The 19896-nt window shown below is 36.7% G+C and overlaps 1 protein-coding gene across 10 annotated transcripts in view; it reads right to left on the minus strand.

Moving 5' to 3' along the window:
* Positions 1-19896, minus strand: part of rph3al (rabphilin 3A like (without C2 domains)) — a 130251-nt gene that overhangs the window by 22359 nt on the left and 87996 nt on the right. For all 10 annotated transcript variants that reach the window (XM_012956834.3, XM_012956836.3, XM_012956835.3 and 7 more), the window contains 1 exon segment: positions 19150-19321. In XM_012956834.3, coding sequence (XP_012812288.1) covers positions 19150-19321 — 172 coding nt within the window.

Genomic DNA, 19896 nt, shown 5'->3' on the forward strand with positions numbered 1-19896 from the left:
TCTGCCCAAATTTTCATGTTGTGTGATCAATTGTAGTGCACTCCCACTAGAGATGTATTTGAATTTTATTTACATAACCACAGTCAGTTAGTACAAACAACTTCTCACAGATCCATTAAATTAGAATAATAAATGATAAAACACACAGACTTTTCAGACAGGAAATTAATTTTGTTGCTGTTTAATGGCAGATGGTCATAAATGCCCAGTAGGCCATTCAAAAGTAAATACAAATTTTTTATATATTAGAGGCCTCACTTCTACACCAGTCCCAAACACGCAAATTTGTCATTAGAGGCATGGTCTCAGATAAAGGTCCCCATACACCTTCAGCCAAGCAGATCTTCTCCCAATTTCCCCTACCTACAGGTCTGTCCCAAGGGGACTGGACTTATTTCAAGACCTTCGCTCCTGTGGAAAAAGTACCCCGGGAAAGGTCCCAGTCAGCTGTCACTAACATAAAAAGTCCCCATGTATGTCTTTCTTAAACCCCGTCTGAATGCTTGTCTGATTGTATGAATAAAATGTCATTCAAACAAGGGATTCGCTGTCTGTGCATTCTCATTGGCTTACACTTCTGGCACCATTTATGAGCAGTGCAGTAGTGCTAACTCAAGCGGGGCAGTACCTCAGTTATGAAGGATTTACCTAGGCATTGTCCTGATAATTTAACTGCAGGAGCAGAAGCCGTTTATAAATCATGAATTGCAGCAAGGAACTGACAACAGAGGTGTTTGGTGAGGGTGTTTGGTGAGAACCACTCGTTCTGTGAAATTGGAAACTTGGGACAAATTTTACATTCCCCCACAGTCAGTCGGTTGGCCAGTGAACTTAGAATGAGGGCAATTTTTTTGCTTTTGTCTGCCCTGTGTGTGCAGTGATAGTGGGATAATCTGCCATAAGGATATGTCTGGGCCCTGGATGAGGGAGTGGGGAGAGATATGTGTTGAAGCTATTTTGCTGCCACAATATTAGAATGCACTATGAATCAATGAAATCAACACTGTCATCCTGCTATGAGTTCTGGGGGTATTGTACACTGAATTACCACTATGTCATCCTGCTATGAGTTCTGGGGTTATTATACACTGAACTGACACTTTGCCATCCTGCTATCAGTTCTGGGGGTATTATACACTGAGTTGCCACTATGTCATCCTGCTATGAATTCTGGGGTTATTATGCACTGAATTGCCACTTTGCCATCCTGATATGGGTTCTGGTAGTATTTTACATTTTACATGAATTGCCACTATGCTCATTAAAGTGGGCATGGTCTAAAAATTTTGCAGCAGCGCACAAAGCGTGCCACAATTTTTAGCCCTGTCCCCGGCTTTCCCTCTGATAATCTGGTAACCTTACAACAGAGGTACTGGTCTTCCAGTATTCTGTATGCTTTTTCTTATGGCCACCAGTCTTTCTAGTCCTATGTCTTCCGTCTAAAGCCATTGGTGATCAGAAAGCTCTCTTTTTTCCTGTCTGACAAGATCAGTATTCCCTTCCTGGAGCCAGCAATGAGAGTCAACCATGTGCTCCTTGCTGCATTTTACTCAATGTTTTTTTTGCCATTAGAATATGCTGTGTGTTGCCCCATGAGAGGTGTGGTCCTCTACTAAGTACCATATAAGACTGAATACAATTTTAAATGTGATTCTGAAACTATTTTGCTTGTTCAGTAGCTCAGGTAAAACATCAGCTTTATCTTTAATATATTAGCTAGAGAACAATACCAGTCAATCAACTCAAACGCACGCATAGATTTTGTCAGCAAGATTTAAATTATGGAAAAATGATTTTGTAATTATTTGATAGCATTCTATTCAAAGAGTATACTCTGTAATCAATGCAAATATATAAACCCTTTTTAACATAAATAAGCCAAAAGAGATTAAGCCATGACTCTCACCCTATAGCAATCATAAAAGCATCTCCAGTTGGTTGTACGGTGCCAATAGCGTAAATACTTGATAAATCTGTGAAAGGACTTTTATCATTTTCTCCGTGCTAAATAATTCACACGCAGTCACTTCAGGGTGGTTGGCTTGACCTGCCTCTGGTTGATTCTAATTAAAAGTTATTCTTTGGACATTTTGCGATATCCAAACAGATATGAAGGCAAATATAGACTCAATAGGTTGTTCAGGTTTTTTGGCTTTAGTAATACCAGACTGAGTAGACCTTTTTAAACATCTTATATCAAATTTGCATTAGTTAGTTACTTTTTCATCTTAACAAAGATCACAATACAGATATATGATCTGTTATCCAAAAACCCATTATCCAGAAAGCTCTGAATTATGGAAAGTCCATCTCCCATAGATTTCAGTCAAATAATTCACATGATAAAAATGTTTTTTAGATACAGAACCTTGTATTTGACACAACTAAGATATAATTAACATCTATTGGAGGTAAAACAATCCTATTGGGTTTGTTTATTGTTTAAATGATTCTTTAGTAGACTTAACCCTTTCACTGCCAGCCGTTTTGGTCAAAGCGGAACTTCTACTGCCAGACAGTTTTTGAACATTTTGCACTGTTTCACTTTAGGGGCCTTTCCTCGGGGGGACTTTTAGTTTACCCAGGAAAACAATATATTGATTTTTTTCAGGACAACCTAAGCTTTCAAAATATGGTAGCATTTTGGTGTAATTCCAATTCTGTAACAAGATATAGGCTTCTAAATGTCTAAAAAATTTAAAAAAAAAATCAAATTTTCCATAATATAAACACATACCAGAAACAAAAATTATTTTATGCACAAAAATACAACTGATTTGGAAAGTCCCATGTCTCCTCTCCTGAATGTGCCAATACCAAATATATATAGTTTTATGAAGATTTCACACTTGTATAGGTCAAAAACTCCCAGCAGTACACTACCAAATTTCCAAAGCACTGCTCCAGAAAGCTGCATACTTTAGATTTCAAGGCCAAAAAATCAGAAGGTTTATCCCAGAAAATTACACATTTCTGGAAAGAACAGATTCTGGGGAATCCAGAATAGGCACAACTCTCTGTCTACTCCAAACTATCAAGTTGCAATGCTTTCCTAAAGTTATTTGTTTTTATCGAAAGTTGTGAAATTTTTTAAAAAATCACTTCAAAGCTTCCAGTCTATAGTATCTTATCTCCTATAGGTCATAAAAAAATAAAACACCCTAAATATGAATGCCAGGGGTCCACTGAACAGTTTGATGCCCAATATGTATAGGTTTACCTAAGTATGTGGAATGTAGGGGCCCCAATGTGAACATACCCCCATATGATCTATCATTTCTGTCATTTCAGGTCCTGCAAAATCAACACATTTAAATCATTATATGTGAAATAAAGCTAGTATAAAGTATGCTCACCCCAGAAATCCATATATTTTTGGAAAGTACACATTCTCCCAAATCTAAAATGGGTACCCATGTCTTTCTACTCCAAAGTACCAAGCCGCAAAGCTTTTCTAAATGTAGCAATTTTATTTACATTTACAAAAATCCCCCTCAAAGCTTCCACTGTGCAGCATCTCCCCCATAGCATTAGGTACCAAGATAAAACACCCTAAATTTGAACACCAGGGGTCCACTGAACAGTTTGATACCCAATATGTATAGGTTTACCTAAGTATGTGGCATGTAGGGGCCCCAATTTTACATACCCCATATGATCTGTCATTTCAGCTCCTGCAAAATCAACACATTTACCCCACATTATCCCACATTGGTACAAAAAAAGTACACTCACCCCAGAAAGCCATATATTTTTGGAAAGTACACATTCCCATGAATCTATAATGGGTACACATTTCTTTACTCCAAAGTACCAAGCCTTAAAGCTTTCCTGATTTTTATGACATTTCAGAAAATCGCCTAAAAATGTTGCAATTTGCCGCATTTATCTCACACAATTTCTTGCATACAGAGGCAAATCACCCCAAATAGAAACACCTAAGGTCTACTGCCCAATATGCATAGATATACCAGAGCCCCCTGACAGCGTATTATGTACCGTAACACCCCCTAAATATACAGAAAAACCCAGAAAACCATATAGTTTTGGAAAGTACACATTCTGACAAATCCATCATCGGTAAAGAATCCTTTCTACACCAAAGTACCAAGCTTTCCTAAAAATTTTGCAATCTGCTGCATTTATCTCACAATTTCTTGCATACAAAGGCAAATCACCCCAAATAGGAACACCTAAGGTCTACTGAACAGTGCGATGCCCAATATGCATAGATATACCAAAGTCTGTGGTATGTACTGACCCCAAAATGAAAATAGCGCATATGGATTTCTCGCCTGCCAACTCAGCTTTTGCACACAGAGCCCCCTGTCAGCGTATTATGTGCCGTAACAACCCCTAACTGTACAGAGACCCCCAGAAAACTATATATTTTTATAAAGTACACATTCTGATGAATTCAAAATAGGTAAAGTTATTTTTCTACACCAAAGTTACACCTGGCAAAGCTATGCTAAAAACAGATCAGGAATACTAATACAGAGATAAAAATGCAATAAAACCACAAAAATTGTGCAAATTAGTGAAACAACAAAATAAGTCAAAGGACAGTGTAATTAGTGGTCAGAATATCTGATCCAAAAGTCATGCTGTCAAAATATACAGTGTTTAGGGGAAAAAAACTAAAAACAAAGTGGTAAAAAAAAAAAAAAGTGTTTGTGTATACATGTGTGTACATGTGTAAAGGTTGTGTGGCAGTGTGTATATTAGTGTATATAAGTGTGCAAAATGAAAAAAAACTGCTAAATTTTCTGCTGTAAGTGTGTGTACATGTATGTAAGTGTGTGTAAGTGAGTGTGTGTAAGTGCAAAAAAACAAACAAAAAAAAGAACCCACCTTACCTGTCCTGAAGCAGGGATCGCAGTCCTGGTCGTCCTGCTTCAGCCTTCATGCAGGGCCAGAGCTTGGGGGGGGGGGGGGGGTGTTTTTTTTTTTTTGCACTTACACACACTTACATACATTTACACACACTTACAGCAGAAAATTTAGCAGTTTTTTTCATTTTGCACACTTATATACACTAATATACACACTTGTTGCCCAGGGGGCTGTCATTGCTAAAAACTCTCTGCAGAAGTGGCACGTGCTGCTTCTGCAGAGAGTACGTATGGCGCACATTGTTGGCAGATAAAGCCTTTTACTTTGAGGCATTGGGAGCAACATGGGGATCACTGTTATACACCTTTCCTAAGAACAAAGTTATAATAATGTATTATAAAATACATTGTTTTGGATACAATCTGAGCTTTAATTGTGAAAATTTGTGATGTGACGTCATGTAGAGTTTTTTATTGAACAGGTTCCACAAACAATCCTCACACACACAAAGGTTCAGGCACAGTAGCCATTGGAGAATGCTGGATTCACTCTACATTGACAGAGGGACTTTGAACTGTTGCTAACTAAATGTGCACTGAAAGTGCAATTTTAAAGCATTACTGAGATTTCTTAGGAAGAATGGGAGTAAAAATAAAATTCAGGTACATTCTGCAGAAGAAACAATTTCAGTCTGCTAAAAACTGAAGCTTGGGGATAAGCTCACCTATCAGCAAGACAGTCATCCCAAACATTAGAGCAAATAACTCAGGAACTAAGGTTCTGCAATATTTAAAAACCTGGAGCAAATAAATGTGGATATATGGGCCAAAACCACTTCTTAACACAGAAAGACAGAAGATAATGTAACCCCTACTGTAATATACAGTATAAGCATATTAGAAGTCACAGAAGAGTTCAGTAACTGTTAAGGTCACAGAACTCTGAAGTTGCTTCCAATATCTCTAAAGTTTTAACTTTTAAAAAATGATTACTTAAAAGTACAAAAAAAAAATCAGACTGTTTCTGGGTTGCTGGACTACTTTCATACAGTGAGCTTTTATAAACACCATTACAAAAATTATATGTAAAACCATCTGCTGTTATACCTTTCTTTGAAAAGGTCATGCTGGCCAGGATACTTTTGAACACTTAGCAAATTATCTGCTTTAATTTTGGTATCATTAGAAACCATTAACAGAGAAATATACTGTAAGCTTTGTCATTTTTCACCAAATTACCACAGCCCAAGACCACATTTTTATCTTTAACAATAATACAGTATACATATTTCTTAGCTGATATTCTGAATACTCTATCCTTTCTGTAGATAATAGCTTTCTGTCTTATTATATACAATTGACATATAAAAGTTACACAGGAATCTGGTACAGGTCAGTAAACACTTACAGAACTTAAAGGACAAGAAAAGCCTATGTAGTTTTGAAAGAAACAGCAACTAAAGAAAAAGAAATACCCATAGTGCATCACTCCTGCTCAAAGACCCAGTACTTGTTGTAGAAGCTCTAGTAAGAAATTAGCACATGCACAGTACCTGCAACCGGGAGCGAGAATTTGTCTCCACAAACATCAGTGCAGGAGCAGTTAAACAAAAATAAAGTGGTCTAAGGGCCCGGTGTCTGTGTTAGTAACAGCACACAAGTATATGATGATGCGCTCGGCGCAGCAAGTGGAGAAAGGTTTGCACATGCACAGTAGTAGATGCAGCAGCCATCTTTATGAAGTCACAGAAGCGAAAATTTTGACCACGTCGGAATGGTCTTAGAGCCGTGACAGACGGGGAGATTAGTCGCGGGCGACTAATCTCCTAGCCTGTCTCGGCCCTTAGTTGAACTAATGAAGTGCAACTGCAGGCAAATCATGAGGTTTCAATGCAAAATGTGCAAGCAATCTGGTACAGCAGGGGGTGCTGAATAGTACACTAAAAACTTATGAAAAAGGGTTTTATTGTCCTTTAAGTAACTTTTTAAATCTCAATACTATAAAACCTATGTTTATGCTAATAAATACAATGATTTTGGAAAAATATTTTACTTTATTATCTGGCAGGATAAGGGAATACAATAATAGAAGAATACTTTATCATGATATTTTGTTACATTAAAATGTGAAAAAATATTAAATTCGTTTTTTTCTGTACAAACACTGTACTAACTAATGCAGGTAACAAAAAAGGAATTTTTTTATACATGAAAAATAAACAAATCCATTGTTACATTGGCAAAAAACATTAGCAAAACCAGAATTAATTATATTTTCTATTGATTTTTCTTCAGAGTAATACAAAACGCTGCATTTAAATGCCATTACTTACTAAATCACTGCAGATATTTTACTATATTTACCAGGGACTGTGTAACTGAAATCTATGGCTAATTTGTCTTTCTTTCTTCTTCTTTCTAAAACATGCAGTGTGTCAGTATGCCAACTTGTCCTATTTGAACCAATGCAACATAACAAATGTAAACATCTAGATTGCATTATATGTGCAGAATAATCTAGGATAATCAGAATACCAAGTATTGCTACCACAAATACCCCTTTTCACTTCACTTCATGCCATGCTACTGGGATACCTTCACAAGCAACCTTAAAGGAGAAAGAAAGATAAAAACTAAGTAAGCTTTATCAGAAAGGTCTATGTAAATACAGCCATAAGCACTCACAAGAGTCATCTGTCAAAAGATTTGTTGTGTCTGTTTTCCTCTGCCAGAGACACGCAGCTCTCTCCTCTCCTGCGCCCCCCTCCCTCAAGAATGCCAAGAACTCACCCCCCCCCCCTTAGGAATGTGTGATCTAAGCCAATCAGCAGGAAGCTTCCTCATAGTCTTACAAACTGAGCATATACACTGGTCTGGGTATCAGTGCAGGAGTGAGGCATTATGGGAACTTTCTTTACACAGCTCAGTGTTTTTTCTTCCTGTTTGGCTTCTGATCATATGAACAGGTGAAATATGGGGAGACTTAAGAGCACTATTGAGACAAGGTATGCCTGCAGCTTGAGCTTAACTCTTTATTAGCCTTTCCTTCTCCTTTAAAACTACATAAAGTGAGTTACACAATAGAAAAGGGGGTCCTCCATCCAAAGACTGTTTTACTGACAGAGAATATAATTTTAAGAAACTTTACACTATACATTAAAAATTACACATATAAGGTTATTTGCAAATGAATGGATCTACCTGTAGTGTCACAAGAATCTCCTAGGCTACTGGTGGGTAATGGAAGGTACAAAGCATCTTACAGGTTTAAAAGTCAATAAGCAGCTAGCATTTACTGGTTCAGTAAATCCATTACATTTTTTTAAACATAAAAGACCTGGGAACATTATATATATAACTCCACCATCCCCATTGTTTTGACTAGCAGATGTGTAGTAATATTCTGCTGAATATATCTACATACAACATTCACTCCCAAACATGCAACATGTATCAAAGTGATCAGGATGTAAAAGGTGCTGCACTCTTTCTTTAACCTCTTTGTATCCTGAATATGTAAAAGACATAACACATTTTACAGTAGGGAACAGGGTTGAACATATATTAGAAGTTCATCAAATTCCACCTACAATATTTCCAATAAATCCGCTTCTATTCTACAGGAAGTTGAAGTTGAAAATATATTCTGACAATATGGGTGATTAATTAACTGTAACTGTAAGTTCCTGGCAGTCTCTCTGTGTAAATATTCATCAGTTCCTTATTTTATTACATTGTGTAAAAATACACAATTTGGCAGGCTTGTTTTTATAATTATTAAATATAGGTAACATTTAAATCCCATTTATGTAATATTTTAACCTATGTATTTTATTATCAATGTTTGTTCACTATACAAACTAAACTCTGAAGATTAAAAAAAAAATGAGCATATGTATACACAACTAAATGACAACTCTGTCCTTGAAAGGTCTACATGTTCTAAGCAACATGGCATGACCAGACCGGATAGAGGACATTATTGAAAGCTTACTATTCCATTTTCTGTGTCAACAATGCATTTAGGTTTATTTGCTGCATTCAATTGCCTGTAGCAGTTTCTATGAAATAACATTTCATGTCTTCTTACTTCTTTTGCATTTGGAGTAGTAGAAGATTTAAAAATACAGAATTTACAGTTACAGACATACAGTTTATGTCCAAACATCAAAATATTTATGGACATTTAACACAGCAATATATATTATACAGGTATGGGACCTGTTATCTTGAAGGCTTGGGACCTTGGATTCTCCAATTTAGGGAATTTTCCATAATTTGGATTTCCACACCTACCACTAAACAGTCTACTAAAAAAGGATTATTTAAACATTAAATAAACCCAATAGGGTTTTTACCTCCAATAAGGATAAATATATATATCATTTAAATGATTTATATATTTTTAATTACTTAATATATATATATATATATATATATATATATATAAAATTTAAATTATTTAGATATTTTAAATTAGTTGAATAACAAAGCTTATGGTAGATGGCATTGCTGTACTTTGGAGCTTTCTGGAACAGGTTTCCGGCTAACAGATCCCATAACTGTAATTACATAATAAAAAGGACAAGGACAAGCAGCAAGTCATCACCAAATGCAAATGAACACACCTATAGAGTCCTCTTTTAATGAGTTTTAAACTGTATGTTTACCGTATGTCCCTTAATTTAATATGAATTAGTTAAAAGCGATTAAAAACGACTAATCACTGCCATATTACCTTTGAACAAGTGGAAATAATAACAATTATGTCAACCAACATTTGCTAAATATGTTGTATCTGACCTTCAAGTAACTAAATATTGCTAAGTAGAAAGTTTTGGACAAGCATTTCCAAATTGTATTTTCTGAGCTCCAGATCGGTATCTTAATTGTGATGGATGAACTGTCTTACAAAGCACAGACAGTAACACACAAGTAAATACTTTCTAAATACAAAATAAAAACAAGGTTTTGTATATTACATTACTTAAAGGGAAAGTAAAGGTGTCCCACAGTTTAGACTTACTATTAGAATCTCTTGAAACAAGCTACTTTCTTTTAGCAAGATGTACAGTAAGGTCTGGATCCCCCAGGAACATCTGATAGCTTGCTCTTCAATACTGTTGAAATCAATGCAGTCAGAGGCCATGCTCTGTTCTCACCGCAGGGGGAGGCAAACTGCAACATAACCTGTTTCAGTCTGCTAAAAACTAGTTTGGTCATAAGCTTATCTATCAGCAAAGCACTGATCACAAACACCATGCAAAAGTAACACTGGGGTGGCTCAAAAGCCAAGGCAAATATTGTATGATCGCCCTGTCAAAGTCTTAATATCAATATATAACCTAGACACCAACAGGAGAATAATTAAGTGCTGCAGTTTACAGTCGTTGTCACTTAAGTGCCTGTACATTTTGATGTAATGTGAGTGCTCTAAGATTTCTGTATTAGTAGAGGTAGAGATTTGCTTGTTGGTGGATTTTTTGTTTTTTAAGAAGTCAGCAAAGTCCTGGGGAGAGTGTAAGTTGAGTGATTCTGGTGGTGAGGGATGTAGAAGTCTATTAAAAATAGAAAATGGATTTGTTATTGTTAATGAGAGTACTGTTGTAGTCATGCTTGTCTTTTTACAGGGCAGAATTGGGGCATGACAGGAGATAAAGTCTGCTTGTGCGTGGCATTTTCTTCATTTACTCTTTGCTTCTGTTGAGAATTGCAGTACACTCTTTGTGGGCCATTTACTAAACGTCAGATTTTTTTTTCAGATTCCGATTCTTAGTGCTAAAATAAAAGTTATGACTTTTCCGAGATTGACTATCAAAACGGCCAAAAATCCAAATCTGACAATTCGCCAGCTAAAACTTGCATAGATCATGTGGAAGTCAATGGACGATGTCCCTTCTCTTCCCTGGAAGATCCCTCTTTTAATTTTTTACTTTGGATTTTGATGCTGTTTTTTTTATAAAAATTCAGAAGTTTCATGACTTTCCTGTGACTTTTCCAGTTCAGTCTTCTAAGTAAATGTAAGACATTACTGGAAACAGGTTTATTCAAATGTTAATACAAAAAAAGATAAATGTTAGAGTGTTAGTGCCCCTAAGTCTATAGTTGGCTGTAGTAAACCCAAAAATAAGATGCTGCAAAATGAAATCAAACTTATTTTGTATACACATTAATTACAAAAAAAATTGCTGTTTAAAGCAGTGTCCGTCCTTTCTTATTTTCTGCCCTGCTGCATATGCCTTAAAGTGCTCTTTAAACTGAGTTGCGGGAGTCAGCTTTACACTATCCATGATTAATCTTTCATAATACACTACACACTTCAGTGATGCTCATTTATACATCTGTTAATCACAGAAAAGGCAAGGATGGTTGAAGATGGTTGACAGGGACTACTGCTGCATTATTCCAGTGATACATGTATCCAGAACCAGCGGTGCAGAGGACAGAAAAAGTCAAACAGGTCATGGTTTTAGTAGCAAATACATTTATATGCACATGCAATGGGATTTAATTTGAATTTATTATGTACAATTTTATATTTGGGGTGTATAACTGCTTACATCATCTAACCCCATAATGAAGTATGGGATTTGTTATCCAGTATGCTGGAGGCTTTACTAAAAATATGTTACATAACCCCAAGTAGGATTGTTTTGCCTCTAATAAAGATTAATTACATCTTAGCAGGGATCAAGTACGAGGTACTGTTTTATTTTTACAGAGAAGGAAATAATTTATAAAATTTGAATTATATGCTTATATAGTTACATAGATAAATTGGGTTGAAAAAAGACCAAAGGCCAGCAGCACACACATAGACCCATACTGACCTATCACATAGATTTTAGTATCACAATAGACTTGGATATTATGCCTGTTAAAGAAATCATCCAATCCCCTCTTTAAGGAGAAGGAAAGGCAAAAATTAAGTGAGCTTTTATTAGAAAGGTCTATGTAAATACAACCATAAGCACTCACAGAAAAGTTGCACTGGGTCCACTATAAAAAGAAACACAGGATTTTTTGTCTCCTTTTTTGTAAACATGTTCTTAGGTTTCTGACTTCCTCTCAGAAAAATCCTTCATTCCTGGGGCCAGCATCTGCAAAGTTCTCTCCTCTCTCCCTTCTCCTGCTCCCACCTCCCAAAGGAATGCTAAGAACTCCATCCCTCTTCCCTTAGGAATGTGTAATCTGAGCTATATTGGCCAGAGCTATACAGCAGAAAGCTATGAACACCAAGCTAAAATGGCAGCTGCAATCTTAAACAAACAGAGAAAGCTTTTAGGGCTCTTTACACAAAATAGTGTTCTAGGTGGCACTAATGTGGCAAATCTATAGGCAGTAAAATGCCAAAATGACTTTCCTTGTCCTTTAAAGGCATTAATAGAATCTGCCATCACAACATCACTCGGAAAGGCATTTCACAACTCAATGCCTTCACTGTAAAGAGCCACCTGCACAGCTTTAAATGGAAGTTTTAATGGGAAAAAATAAACCTTCTATCTGTTTATAATCCCCTCTAATGTACTTGTACAGAGTAATCATGCCCTCTAGCAAGGGCCTTTTTTCACGTCTCTGCACTCTCTTCAGCTCATTAATATCCTTCGTAAGGACTGGAGCCTAAAATTTTCATCCCTTGAGTTAATGCACAATAATGGAGTCTACTGGAGATGGCCTCCCCAAAATTCTGAGCTTTCTGAATAATGGTTTTCCACATAATGGATCCCATACCTGTACTACAAATTTCATAAATGAGTAGTTATTATTATTATATACGGTTTCCTGCTTAATCTAGAGCCACACATGGGCTGAGAATCCACCCCTATGCTTAAAAATCTTCACTGTGTCAGCCCAGGTGCAGTCACACTAAGTGGAATTTGATGTGAAACTGCTTGAGTTCCGCTTAGTATGGCAGCACCCCTGCCAGCACAATGGCTCTGGGTGCAGCCACAACAACCCGATTTTTCAAGTGTAGGGGCAGATTCTGGGAAAAATCCGCCCTGAGTGGCACTAGTCTTTAAATTAATAGTAATTTTTTTTTTATATATGTGATGAAATGTTTTGAATCCTAGGTCATAATAGCTTTACCAATAAGCTGCAAGCATAGAGGTTAAGTTTATCCAGTTAATTACAGCATTGTGTGTTAAAAAAAAAAATGGAGTACATATACCTAGAAATAGTATAAAAAAAAGCTTTAAGAAGCTTAGCCTTTCCAAAGATTAAGCAATGGTAATCAATAAAGAAGAGCTCATAAAGAACATTTTATATTAGTCTATTCAAGAAAAGAACAGTATTTCTTAGTTCAATTGTATGTATGTATGTATAACTTTATTTATAAAGCGCCACAAGGGTACGCAGCACTGTACAATCTTACAAAATTACACACAGGGAGGACAAGTGTTATAATAAATACAATAAATAAGTATAAATACACAGGGAATAAGTGCCATGTGGTATGAGACACAGTAGGAAGGAGGTCCCTGCCCTGTAGAGCTTACAGTCACAATTTATTGTATTCTTCAGGAGTCAGTTGTAGTCAAGTTTGCTAAAGGTCTGCACAACAATTGGTACAAGAGCAAGTTCATTTATTAAGCACAGGGCAAGATACAAAATGCAAGAAAATGCCGCACTCGGCACTTAAAAATTGGAAGAGAACCTACATAAAAAAAGAAGAGACCTACATATGTAAATTTAGAGCTATGTTTGTTAACGTAGGAATCCCCCTCCACCCCATTACCATCACTGTGGACAGGCAGCATGGACAAGGCTGCCTCTTTTTTTTTCTGGTGAGAGGTGTAGGCACTGCTAAGGTCGCTACCTCACCCCTTTAATATCAGTCTACATAGTGAATCTGCATCCTGCATGGTTAATTAGCAAATAATTTAGATGCCTGTTGCAGACTGAATTAAATTATGTGCAGTCTTGTAGCATGCATCTAAGTTAATTGCTAATTAGCCATGAAGGATGTGGATTCAGTATGTGACTGGCATTAAAGGGGTAAGTTAGCAACTTTAGGCACTGCCCCGTTAGCAAATTAATGAGCAATAAGAAGTGCACTTTTGCCCCCCTGAGTGCTCTTGCACTTGACTAACAAATACATTTCCCCTAAATTGTCAGTTTGAGGCATACAGGTGAAAGACAAAGCACCAGTAGAAAATTTATTTTTTAGTTTTTTGTTGTTTTATTGACCACAGCACCATTTAATCCAGGATTTAAATTACAGGTACTCAACAACATCAACAAAATACAACTTCTCACTCTGATTTAAGCTATGCTGCAAACGCATGTGGGTGCCCGAGTGATTGCTAATTCCCCAGCAAAGGTTTTAGTTATTGTACCATGTCTTTTGCAGTTAGGCCACTAGGTGGCAGGGTGTTGCAAGTTTGGGAAAATTGGGTGTAAGAGTCTTCCAGCCACTAGAGGGTGTGTAGGGTGACAAGTGTAGTTTAGAGTCCAGCCACTAGAGAAACAGAGGGCAGAAAGTATATAAGCAGGGAACCACACCCAGTTTGGGACTTTTGCTAACAGATCGGCTTAATAGACATGCTATTTAGCATGGGTAGCCCACTCCCCAACAAGGAGTTGAAAAGGATGTAAGAGATCAGTCTGTGGTTGAGAAATCATATTGCATTATTGTGTAAGCCTGTATGTGTTGCCCTGTGAAACTGAATGCTGTTATGTACTGTACCGTTGAATGTATGTGAACAGCCAGAACCCTAAATAAATGTTCTGCTAGCAGCATCCATATGTGTGGCCATTCATCTACAGTATTTGTGCTCCAGGCCAAGTGCCTGCTCCTCTACCCTCAAGGATGATTTAACTGTAGCCTCACTCCTAGTACATAAACCATTCTTGGAGCCTAGCTATCGCTGCACAACCATAAGATAATTGAGCAGTATTTGTACTAATTGTAATAATTTGCCATTTAATAAACTTAATTTAATAAAATTATTTGCTATGTAAACAGTCTATATTTAGAAATAAAAAGTACACCATAAAAATCATGACAGAATCCCTTTAATGAAAAACAAAGGAGATCCTTCTTTCTGATCTACGGATGGAGCATACTTCACCAGTTCATAGTGAACATAACACATAGATCATTATGTCGCTAGGAAAAGAAATGTGTCAGCAAGAGTTTTATTAAGCACATTTCATTTTTATGTTTTGTAGCTAACTTCCCCATAGTAACTTTAGATTAAAAGAAGCCAGCTACAGGTATGGGACCCGTTATCCAGAATGCTTGGGACCTGGGGTTTTCCGGATATGAGATCGTTCCGTAATTTGGATCTCCTACCTTACGTTTGCTAAAAAAATTATTTAGACAGTAATTAAGACCACTAGTAGTTTTGGCTCCAATAAGGATTAATTATATCTTAGTTGAGATCAAGAACAAGGTACGGTTTTATTATTACTAGAGATGCACCGAATCCAGGCGTTTTTCTAAAGATTCGGTTTTGGCCGGATCTGCGGTCCTGGTCGAACTGAATCCGACTCCTAATTAGCATAAATTAGCATATGCTAATTCAAACTCGGAAAGGGGTTAAATGGGCATTAAAATTGAGTCTATGGGAGATAACCTTTCCGTAATTCGAAACTTTAGATAATGGGTTTCTGGATAAGGGGTCCGATACCTGTACATTAATTCATGTCTTGCTTGCTTGTTGAAGCTGCACTAGATTATTTTCTTCCAGATCCCTTTAAAACGGCCAATTGCAAAGACTTTGAAAGTTTAGCCAGTGTACTGTAAAATCCAGCTTTTTTCATTGCAGCCAGGAAACTGAAATGCAAATCTCTGCTTGCGCACTCCCACTCAGACTAATGTGTGACAGGAATTTTAAAATGATACAGAAAGAAAAACCTACTTGCTAAATGTTACTCACGTCCTGCTTAGTGCATGGTCATAATGAGTTGTGTGAGATGCCAGTCACTGCCTTGTTATTAATTGGGAAACAAAGAAGCTACAGGTGGCACTTTGTTTTTGGATACAAAGTAGTAATGGCATTCTCACTACATTCAGTATGTAGTTTAGCAATAACTGGAAAACTGCAAAACAATGCTATTAAACAGCCTATTTGCAGTATTAAAAGTCAGTCATAACCAATACACAGAACAGCCAGTTCCATTTTTAAATATATAGTAGGTGCATCATTATCAGATTTCAATTATCAGTCCAGCAACTCAGTTTATTCAGGGCTGTTGATCAAGGGGATTTTGTCAGATGGAAAACAAAATCCTTACTTTAGTCTCATCGGTTAAAGTAGAATCTATCAATACCTTTGTTTAAAATAAATATTATAACCCCTAACCTCATACTATTAATCCAAAAGTTGCATTTGATTACTAGTTATCCTAATCTTTTTACTGTGATAACTCAACTACCTCTCAAAAGCAGGAAAATCACTGCTGCTGGAAACATGCAATCATTATTTAATTGAATAGTAGAAACACTTGGCAGTGATACCAACCTGATTTACATGTTGTCCTACAGATGCCAGAAAATGTCTCTTTAATTGATCATAAACACAGAAATCATATTGTGCATGAAACAGAAACTAGCTCTATCACTGATTTAGCCTGAAGAAAGAAATATTTAACGAAAAGTCCCAAGTGCGGACTGAAACGTTGGTAATAAAGACTCACCGTTTGCATTATAATAGCCTTGATGGTTTATTGAGACTTCATGTGAAAATCCTAAGAGTGCTGACATTTTTTCGATTTAAAGATTCCCTGGCTCTAGCACCAAGGTATAGTAACTTTTATTGGTGTGCTTCCCATTTTGGACTTTTATATATATATATATATATACTCCATGCATATACCATGCATTCAGCAAATCAGAATAGATAAGAGAAAACAGGTAGGCAAAATGTGTTCCCCAAAATAATGTTTATTTTCTATAAAAGATGGATCACCAATTAAGTGTGTTTGTGTTCCTGTAATTATTCTATGTCTACTTCCTGCTGGCAGACGATTTACATTATAAGGAAAAGCTGTCACCGTGCACGACCAGAACTAACTTTCATTTAATTTTGCCCATAAAACAGCAGCTGCAGTGCAGCCGTCAGTGGGAGAAATAATTAAATCTCAGCTAACCAAACTCAATAAATAAGAAGGAAGCAGGTTAACTTTTCTTTGGCTGAGCTACAACTATATTTTCTCTGGAAGCCGACCAATACTGTAAATGATATACGGCAATAATCACCACTACTGGGGCATTCACATTTTCACAACATAATTCAGAGCGGCAAATAAAAACATTGATCATCTTCATAAATGGAACAGAGTTAACATTATTATACTTGAGACAACATTTTCTACCAAACAAAAATAAACAGACACAAAACGATTTGCACTTTGTGTTGGACATGCTAACTATATTTTATAGTCGATGATCCTTCACAGCTTTGTTTAAATGATGGCTGGCACAGATACCATCAATTACTGTCACCCAAATGGTAGAAGTAACTGCTGCCCGCAGTTAACACAGTAGCATCTTAACCCCTGAACAAGCCTAATCCACTGCTAGCAAGAGACACACACAGCATGCATCATTCAGCAAAAGTGACAGCACTGTGCCATATAGATAGAACAGTGAAACCATAAAACAACTACTGTAGTTAATTCTACTTGCTTTGTGTGGGATATAAATACTTACTCAGGTTTCCACAGGGGCACAACCATAAATATGTTAGGCACCCTCCAGTGATTGTAATTACTTACCTGATACCCCAGGCTGGTGCTCCCGTTAGCTGAAAACTGCACCAGCCCGGGGTACCTGTGAGCAAAAGATCCCCTTCTTCTCCCAGAGGTGATACATGCACACTCCAGAAGGTCATATATTTTTGGAAGTATGTGGCATGTAGGGGCCACAATGGGAACATAGAAATGATAGATCATATGGGGGTGTCATTTCAGCTCCTGCAAAATCAACACATTTACATCCTTTATGTGGAATAATGCTACAAAAATGTACACTCACCCCAGAAATCCACATATTTCTCTAAAGTACACATTCCCCCAAATCCATAATGGGTACACATTTCTTTTTACTCCAAAGTTACAAGCCACGAAGCTTTCCTAAGTTTGCCGATTTTTATGGCATTTCAGAAAATCGCATAAAAATGTTGCAATTTGCCGCATTTATCTCTCACAATTTCTTGCAGATAAAGGCAAATCACCCCAAATAGGAACACCTAAGGTCTACTGAACAGTTTGATGCCCAATATACATAGATATACCAAAGTCTGTGGTATATAATGACCACAAAATGAAAATAGCGCATATGGATTTCTCACCTGCCAACTCAGCGTCTGCATACAGAGCCCCCTGACAGCGTATTATGTGCCGTAAGACCCCATAACTATACAGAAAAACTCAGAAAACCATATAGTTTTGGAAAGTACACATTCTGATCAATTCAAAATAGGTAAAGTTTTTTTTTTACCCCAAAGTTACACATGGCAAAGCTATGCTAAAAACAGATCAGGAACATACAGGGATAAAAAATGCAATGAACCAAAAAAACAACAAAATAAGTCACACAACAGTGTAATAAGTGGTCGGAATATCAGATCCAATAGTCACGCTGTCAAAATAAACAGTTTTTAGGGAAAAGAAGCTAAAAATAAAGTGGTAAAATGAAAAAAAGTATAAGAGTGTGTAAGTGTGTGTAAATGCAAAAACAATCACCCTTACCTGTCCTGAAGCTTGCCTGGTCCTCGGTACCTGGTCCTGGGCCTCGTGCTGCAGGAAGCCAGTGGGAGGCGGCGCTGAGGGGGAAGGAGGAAATAGGACCAAGCAGCAGACGCAAGGCAATTGCACCTGCTGCTTGGAGCTCGGTCCTGCGGTGCAATCGTCGCATGACAGCCCCCCTGGCTCATGTAAAATTAATTATGAAAAAATCTTACTTGCGCTTTTGAAAAACAAATTTCAGTATAGAATTCTGATGACTACTGTTAACCGAGGCATTTAAACAAAAAAAAAAAAAAAAGTTTCCCTGAGGCAGTATCCCTTTAATTAACAACACACAACAATGGTGAGATATGCTTCAAAAAGGAATATGCTTTATTTATTTTACTGAACCTACTGAAAAAATCTAAGATGTACTGACGCTATAAGAAGTTCTATTTTATTAAAAAATGAATTGGCAACCAGTGAGACCTCGAAGTGCTTACTTCATTATCATATTCTTATGTAAAAACTCAAAGTAAATCAGAAATGAAAAATACACTAAATACAAAGATCTATTTCACGAATATGCTTCTATATTGTTAAAAATAAAAAGCTAAGTAAATTCTAGTAGGTATCTAACCTTTTCCTTTAGCCCACGTGTATGTCCGATTAGATGAATTCTTTGCTTCTTGGGTTGGATGGTCAGGTTGTAGGGGTCTCAAGTGCAGTTCACCAGTTTTATTTGAGAATTTCATAGGTAAGATGTATTTAGGCAGACCTTTGTAAAACCAGGCACCAGATCTCTTCCAAACCTGGAAAAAATTGCATATAATAGTAATGTAAATAAATCATATTATGTTTTATGCAAGGACTTTGTTGTCTGATAGTACACTTGCTATAAACTGCAATGCATTGTGTCCTGTTGTATAGTTATACTTGGTCACATGACAATACACGCTAATTAAAATTTAGAATCAACAATAAAAAGGTGAAAAAACTAGTATGTTCAGAACATTATGTTGTTGATCAGAGACAAATCTGCAAGTTGCCTATACACAGGTATGCATAATGTAGAAAAGCATGGGGTTCCAGATGCTAGCTAAGTGTTTAGAGAGCCCTTTATTCAACAAAAAAACTGTTTTCAATTACACATTGTGAAGAGCATTTCAGAAAAACATAACAAGGTCTGTTTGGTCAGTTGTGATCAAATGCAGAGATGTTAACATTCAGAACTGCAGCCAAAGTATAGCTGTTTTTATTTCCTTTTTATATCTTACAGTTTAATCATTTTAACCTGGCCTGCTGTTTAATGCACTTCGGTATGAAAGCACAGGGCACTCTGAATGTGGTGCCAACAGTGTAATCTGCCGAATTCCTTTATTGTACA

The sequence above is a fragment of the Xenopus tropicalis genome, chromosome 2 (assembly GCF_000004195.4).
Source record: "Xenopus tropicalis strain Nigerian chromosome 2, UCB_Xtro_10.0, whole genome shotgun sequence".
Taxonomy (NCBI): Eukaryota; Metazoa; Chordata; class Amphibia; order Anura; family Pipidae; genus Xenopus; species Xenopus tropicalis.